At 43.0% G+C, this 7,432-nt stretch overlaps 1 protein-coding gene across 1 annotated transcript; it reads right to left on the bottom strand.

Moving 5' to 3' along the window:
* Window positions 1–368: 368 nt before the first annotated feature.
* Window positions 369–6,870, bottom strand: GPRIN2 (G protein regulated inducer of neurite outgrowth 2). The gene is made up of 2 exons (XM_075154322.1): window positions 6,147–6,870; window positions 369–2,562 (listed from the first exon to the last, which is right to left on the bottom strand). Exon 2 carries the CDS (start codon window positions 2,544–2,546, stop codon window positions 741–743), a length of 1,806 nt encoding a protein of 601 aa, XP_075010423.1. The 5' UTR covers window positions 2,547–2,562; window positions 6,147–6,870; the 3' UTR covers window positions 369–740.
* Window positions 6,871–7,432: the final 562 nt, after the last annotated feature.

Here is a 7,432-nt window from a genome sequence, read left to right as displayed (position 1 = left end):
ATCTGAACAGCTTTCAATAAGTAACTCACATTACATGAGTCATCGTTGGTAATACCGTACATTTGTGTCAAACACTCGGTAAACATCAGTTCTGGATATTTAGAGTGTAATTCATGATAACTACAAACTAATTTGAAAGTTGCAGGAGCATCAGCTCGCAAAGGGAAGAGTTCAGACTAGCAATATCGAAATCACTTCACAGACTTATGTAGCAAAAGTTACAATTCTTTGTCATATAGCATTACACTAGTTTGTCATTTTGTCTACTGTCAAAGTGGGTTTACAGTAGCATTATTATAAATTAACAGCAAAGTAGCTCCCAAAACAATTTATAGGAGTAGGATTGAATGCTAAGAACATGGATTAAAGCATCGTTTTCTAACTTAGTTTTCTAACCATAAATTATTAAAATACAGAAAAAAATCATCATCATTTTAAAAAGATGCATCATTTAGAAAAGAAGTCTCATTCCTTACAATATGATTTAAAACTAACATAGAAGACTAAAACAGTGCTACATTAAATACAGTAAAGCATTCAGATGGCATGATGTAGCTACAACCTCATGTCCTCTGTTATATGGCCCAGCCACGGGTTTTTCCTTGCTTTGGTGCGTATTTGATGGTCACTGAACTTTTCCCACTTATCCTGCAGTGGATTGTCCACATGTACTGTGCTAACACATAAGAGTCAGCATTTATTTACACTTTAAAAGCAACACAGCTGTCCCACAGCTGTGCTCACTCCACTGCAGTACTGGAACGAGCACAACAGCTCGGATACCTCAGGGAATGCATCATTGTTCTGAATGGCCTTTTTTTCCCCATTTTATCAGAAGATGGCTCCTCATTACTTTTCCCAGCCAGATGAGCAGGCTCTGTATGGAATTGTTGTATTTGAATCTCAAGATGTTTTTGAATGGCTAACCCAAGGACTTCTGGATCCACAGATGCCCCATACACTTCCCATGTCATTCCTTCGTCATCCCATCTCACTTCACGTACTGGAGATTTGGGGGCCTCCAAGTCTTGCTCTAGGTTCACCTCTGGGAACACATGCGAGTGGCCTTCTGCTGCAGCTGCTGGGCTTGTTGCCACAGATTTGCATTCCATGGTTGGAAGAGTTTGTACCTCGGCATCTCTACGCTCAAGAGCTGGTTTCAGTCCTTTGGTTAAATCATTCATAGAGGTCATAGTCCACATATCCTTAGTGGTCATTACCACGTCTGCACCTTGCTGGCTTCTAAGGGCGACAGAGGCAGCCTTTGTTTCTGGAGGAGCTCTCTCCCGCTGAGCACAGTCTTGAGCGTGCGGCGGTTGTTCTGCAGGAATGCTACAGCACTTCAGGACTCTCTTGGCATCCAGGCCCGATTCACTTACTGAAGACACCAGCTTAGGATATGTCAGAATGTCTGAAGTAGAAAAGGAATGAAAATAGCCAGGCGCTGCCTGCCCCTCTCCCGACTCGCTAACTGAGCATACCAACCGCGGAACAAGTTGTATAGATGGTATGGGCAAAGAATGGCAATAGGCAGGGACGGTGGCATCTACTTTCGTACAAGGGTCCTGCCTTATATTACAGGGCCCTGCAGAACTGTTATGAACTGTCATCACCATGGGTGAGTATGCAGAGTTTGGAATATTACCGAAAGTCAGACCACCATGAATAATCCCAGTGGCCTGACTGAACATCGTCCTGTCTGAGAAACCATTTCCAGGTGTGTGGGGTCCTAGCACAGCAGTGTGAAACGTTCCAGGATCTGTGTAAACAGTAGTATTACGTGGAATACCACTGCTGTCAAAGCTATTTGTGGGTACTTTTTGGTCTCTAGATAGAACTGGAAGATGAGTCACAAGGTTTTGATATTGACATGTATTTTCATTCGTTTCTGACCCGTATCTCTGTGTTTGGAAAGACGTCCTAGCCACTGGTGGACCATGCCTGCAGCTAGAAGAGCTTAGGCTGGAATGAGTAGCACTGGTTTCTATGTGTGTGACATAAGTCTGCTGTTTGCCACTGCGAGTTAGGTCTGAGTAGCTTCTCTGAAGGGCAGTTCCTGGTTCTTCCATTTCACACGTGCTTCGCTGGTGCACAATGCAGCCTGAAGAAACATTCTCAACAGTGTTGCTCTTTACACACATCTTAGTGTCCCCCGCTTCCCAGGATGCTGGGGACTGTTCAGCGATAAGAAAATGGTTTGTAGTCTTAGTTCTGCTCTGTGAATTGTCATCAGCTGACTGATCGCTTATGGTTTGGACCACTGGTCCAAGTCCCATCATCCCAGGCCGTGAGAAGGACCATTCAGGACTCGGCACTCTCCTGGCATCACCCTCATTTCCCAGGGTATGGCAGATGGTGCTGCTGTGGCTTTTCTTCAGCTCCTGTTTGTAGCTTTGCCTCTCCTCTAAAGCTGATTGACCACTACAGGCCAGACTTGAGGAGCTCTTCGACAGGGGGTGACTGTTGACATTCAAGAGATCGTGACAAGTAGAACTTAGTACATCCTGGTAGGAATGAGTGTGGAGCTGGTGGCTGTCAGCTGACATGGCAAAAAAGAGATATCTGCAAGAAATAGTGGAGAAGAAAAAGAAGCAATTTAAGAAGGAAATACATGCACTGGAAACTATAATCTCTATTGGCCTTCTGCCTGGGCTTCTTACTTTTCACAGTTCACAAATACTTTTAAAAAAGCACTATACTGTAGTCTCTGTGTACTCAGACTGGCCAGTTTCCATTTTCAGTTTCCACAAAGGGTTTTTCCCTGAATTAGATTCAGGATTTATTGAAATTCCATTTTTTTCCATTTCATAAAACACAAAGGGAAGAAAGTTTCTTCTTGGTTTCTAGCTTTTAACAGTAACAATCTCAACATTGCCAAGTATCATCTCCCCTGAATTTGCTGGAGCCATTTTTGGAACATCCAGAGATGTCACATAACGAAAGCAAAGACAGAAGTATTTTTAAACAAGATAGCTTTTCGCCACGGTGTTCATTAAGCCAACAATGTTAACTGTATTGTCAAAACAAAAAACTGTTCAGTTTTTAGTCTCTTGACGCTGTCATTTCAGAAGTTATCCAATCACTGCTGGAGCTTTCAAGCATTAACAAAGCCTCAACAACGGAACATGTTCTCCCTTTTTCCCCTACCCTTACTAATAAGCTTCTTTGGATTTCATTTCACAAGAAGATCACTATTTTAGTCAACTGTTTGGCCAGAGTTCACACAAATGTACAGTAGATGTGGACAAAACTGTTTTCACCACTTGTGGCAGAGGAGACATGACGTGAAATCCAAGGAAATGAGCTCCGCCAGGCCTGTGTGGAGTCGGTGCTAGTGTTCCCAGAACAAGTAATGCTGGGCAGCATGGGCGAAGATACCCAGCTGGCCCACGACAGGGTCACTGGGCTTTCTGGCTTGTGCTCACCACTGGCACGATAGGAGGTGGCAGCAAAGAGGGATCCAGTGAAAGGCTGGAGGCGAAACTCCCCTAGGAACTGCTGAGCTGGATGGAAAGTCTGCATCCCAGCACAGAGGCTGTTAAGGGTACATGCTTCAGTGCATGGCCTGGGCTTCTTGTGCTAATCACCCTTGGGAATCCACAAGTTCACACTGCCTGTGGAAGGTAGATACTCACTGCACTAGCAGCAGGGTAAAAAAAACCCCAAGAAGATCTTAAAACAAAGTATTGTTGTTCTTCTGTCCTTTTTTTCAGTGCACTCCATCACTTCTATTGTTAGAAAACACTTGTTTCTACTGGTTGGTATAGTATCCTCTATGTTGTTAACATTTATGTTAGCACTTCCACATCTAAAAGAAGTTGTAATTGAAGATTTTGAATCTAACCAGATTTAGTGATCTATTTTTGTTGATTGAATCAGGTCTTCCACTGACTGACTATTCACATTCCCTTGGTGTCACAGAGGTCTTTCAACATTTGTGTAACTAAGTTATTTTAATATGCTCATACATCTATATCTATCTACACACATACATATAAATATATCTCCTTCCTAAAAGAACCCTTTCTGTTGAACAGCAAAATCAAGAGCATTTATTCATTGCTTCCAAGTCACGTACTACAGGGTAATTTGTCGTGCAGAAGTATAGTAGAAGCCACAAGTTCTCATTTTAGAGAACTTTCCCTCAGATGCACGCTATACACTCTGCCTCCCTAGCAGGACTCTAAAGAAACCTCCACAATTTCTTGGGAACCGTATCGCTGAAATAAAAATGAACGTGTAGAACAAGAAAGGTAGGTACACATGGTGGACAAAAGCAGTCTGTAAATGTAACAGGAAAGTTTACTCAACACACAAGAGACCAGGCTGCGAGGGCTCACATTCAAACCTCTCAGTGAGAAGCTTTTAATATATGATCCTTTTAATATGACATTTACAGGCTGAGAGAGTCATCCACCATATAACTGATAAAGAGCACGCCTTTTGCTCCATCCACAAACCGAGAGCTCTGCTGCTGATCCAGACAGCTATCAGTGCTTGTAATTCCATTTTTGTTAACTTTGGCAAGCTAATAGTTCAGGTTGCAATTTTCCCATCACCTGATATCCACTTGCATTGGCTGTTTTCCATAATGAAATTAAATTGGGCAAGACAACATTAAAAAATAACAATATTTGCAATTACTTCTTTGAGAAGCTTCTCATTGTGGGCTGTGTAGTAGGGACTTGCAATTGGCAGCAATATCCTCTAGCATTAGGGTTCGCTCAAATTTGGACTGTATGCAGAAAAAAAGGCAGTTTCCCCTTCTTCATATGTGCTTGTTTAGTTAGAAGTTAAACTCATGACGGGCTCCACCCGCACCAAGCCTGCTCTGTATGCCACGCAGCCTCTCCGGCCTGTGGGACTCCACTGGTGGCATCTAAGGACAACACAAAAGCATCTTTTCTTCCAGGAATGGCGTTTCAGATTCCTGGGTTAGAGGCACTGCTGGGTGCAGCTGCAGTCAAAAGCAACCACTTCTTGCCAGGCTGGCCATCAATGTGTTTCTGCCTGTTTTTCAAAAGCCCTCACAAAATCTCACTCGACACTTAGAAGAGAAGCAAGAACGGGGAAAGTGACAGTTTTAAGAAAACTTCACTCATCTCCTCCAGCATGTAATCTATCCTGCAGCCACTTACCATATGGGTATAGTCTGCCACATAGAGTTCAAAGGAGTCAATAGGATTAAACACCAGAGCATAGCTGTCTGCAAGGTGAAGACCTTGCATTTAATCTCTTTAAAAGATAATACCTGCAAGGGCTCTCACAGACACTGGGATGAAACAACATTTACTAATGGAAATCCTCAGTCACAAATATTGAGTCTCAGGTGAAAGGACGCTTCAAACATAACCTGTTACAGATGATATAAGGCAGTGTAAATTCTCACAAAGTTTACAAGCTTCAAATATGTATATATACACAAATACCAAGACCTCTATTTGCTTGCTTTATGTGCTTTATGTAGCATTGCTGCAGAAACCTCTGTAAGTGGAAGAAGTGATGCAATTTGAGATTGATTCATCACCTGAATGTGAAGAAACACATTCAGGTGAATGAAACAGTCCAAAGAGTTTCAGACCTCGCTGAAAACAACATCCAGTGTGATGTTTGCAATGAAACCTTCAAAGAGAACTCTGAAGAAATTTGGTTTTGCCCCACCCACATAGACTCCAACTGCAGCTGAAATTGAGACCAAACGTGGCCATATATTACATGTACAAACACATATATAGCATTGTAACCAGCAACTATCAACAGCATTTGAACATCTTTGCTCAGATGGACCCGTGTTCCATGCTAGCACAATTGCAACAATTATTCTAAGACTTTTGGACGTTCAAAACAATGGGAACAATTACCAGTTAGGTAAAACAGCATCTCACCTGATACTTGAGGACATAGTTAAGGATGGGGAAAAAAAACAGTAAAAAAGAAAACAAAGCCCCACACAAACAAGATGAATCAGCTTCCCTTAGAATAATACACTTTCCCGCTGTGTTGAAATCCAAAGTTACATTTTCCCGGACAGCCCGAACACTTCCCCATTTATAGGCCACCTGTTGCTTTCTCCTTCCATTCCCTGCTGCTTTTCCCCACTCCGGAAAGACCTGTGAGCCCTTACACAACCGGCACATTTTGCCCACCTGGCAGAGGCAGGGCCCTGAGCCAGACTTGCGCACGTGGAGCTCTGCGTGGAGGGTGACGGCTGCGGAACGAATCGATGTCTGGTAGACCTGGCCTTTCCTCACCTCTGCTGCAGCCAAATGTTGCCACAGCATTTCATAGCAGCATAAGTGGGCATGCAGCTGTGCCGCAAGCCACATCAGCCTGCTGACCCTAATTTTTCTTTTTTTTTTTTTAAACTGGCTTAGCTCTCACTATATCAGGTCATCGATCCAGCCACAGCGATCACTAATGTCAGCACAGCAAGGAAACAGAAGATCACTCCCCTCTGCAGAAACACAAACTTACTAGTGGCGTAAACCCAGAGCAAATCTGCATGTGCGGTCCCCTTCTTCCTAAGACTTTGGAAACGGCATGTAATCCCGTATCCGCCTTCCCAAGCTCTACGTGTCACACGTGCAATGCTGGCACTGATTCCCCAGGGTACACAAAAATTCTTACATGTACAGATACATCCCTACGGAAGAGACAGGACTGCATGTGCAGACGCCAGAGGTGCCGTGCTTCCCACGTGAGCCCTGGCAGACTGCACCCAGCTGAGGACTTCTGAGAAGGGGCAGGAAGCAGAAGTGGCTGGGTGGTTGTACCAACACAGACACCAGGGAGGGGCTGGCGGTGGGTACCGAGAATGGTGTGACAAACTTCTTAAAAAAGCAACAAAAAAAAACCCCCAACCCCAAAACATGGAACCTCTCTAATTTCACAGTCATGCAATGCCACTGTATTTTGTGAACCAGCTAATCAGGAATGGATTACCCACATGAAACATGGCTACAAACACAGCTGACTTAGTGGGTATTTAGGGACCCAACTTTTTTGCACGTGTTGGGCGGAGAAGGCTGCTTTACTTAACTTTGCTTTTTAAAAAGTAAATACATAAATTATAGGAAAGTAATTTTATTCAAAAATACCTATTGTAGATTCTGAGTTGATGTGGGAGATTTTCGTTTGGAAATTCAAAGGAAATGTGCACCAGAATACACAAACAAGAAAGCATGAACTTTGAGGCAGATACCCTGCTATGAATATACAGAAAATTGTTAGACAAGCAGAGAAAGGATTAGGATAGAAATTGAATTAACATCCACTATTTTTGGCTTAGCTTCAGATAGCTTATGAGGGGATCTAGGCTGCTTTCACTAATTCCACTGAACTACTTTAAAGCAACAAATGTGTATTTTGCTATGACTTATGATTAAAGTTGCGACCTATTTAATGCACTAGTAAATTTAGTCTCAGAATATTA

Source organism: Calonectris borealis, chromosome 7, assembly GCF_964195595.1.
Source record: "Calonectris borealis chromosome 7, bCalBor7.hap1.2, whole genome shotgun sequence".
Taxonomy (NCBI): Eukaryota; Metazoa; Chordata; class Aves; order Procellariiformes; family Procellariidae; genus Calonectris; species Calonectris borealis.
Note: the sequence above shows the minus strand (reverse complement) of the source record. Positions and strands in the feature narration are given on the sequence as shown.

Coding starts and splice junctions, on each gene's coding strand:
- GPRIN2 (XM_075154322.1), bottom strand. CDS start 2,546: ATGTCAGCTGACAGCCACCAGCTCCACACTCATTCCTACCAGGATGTA.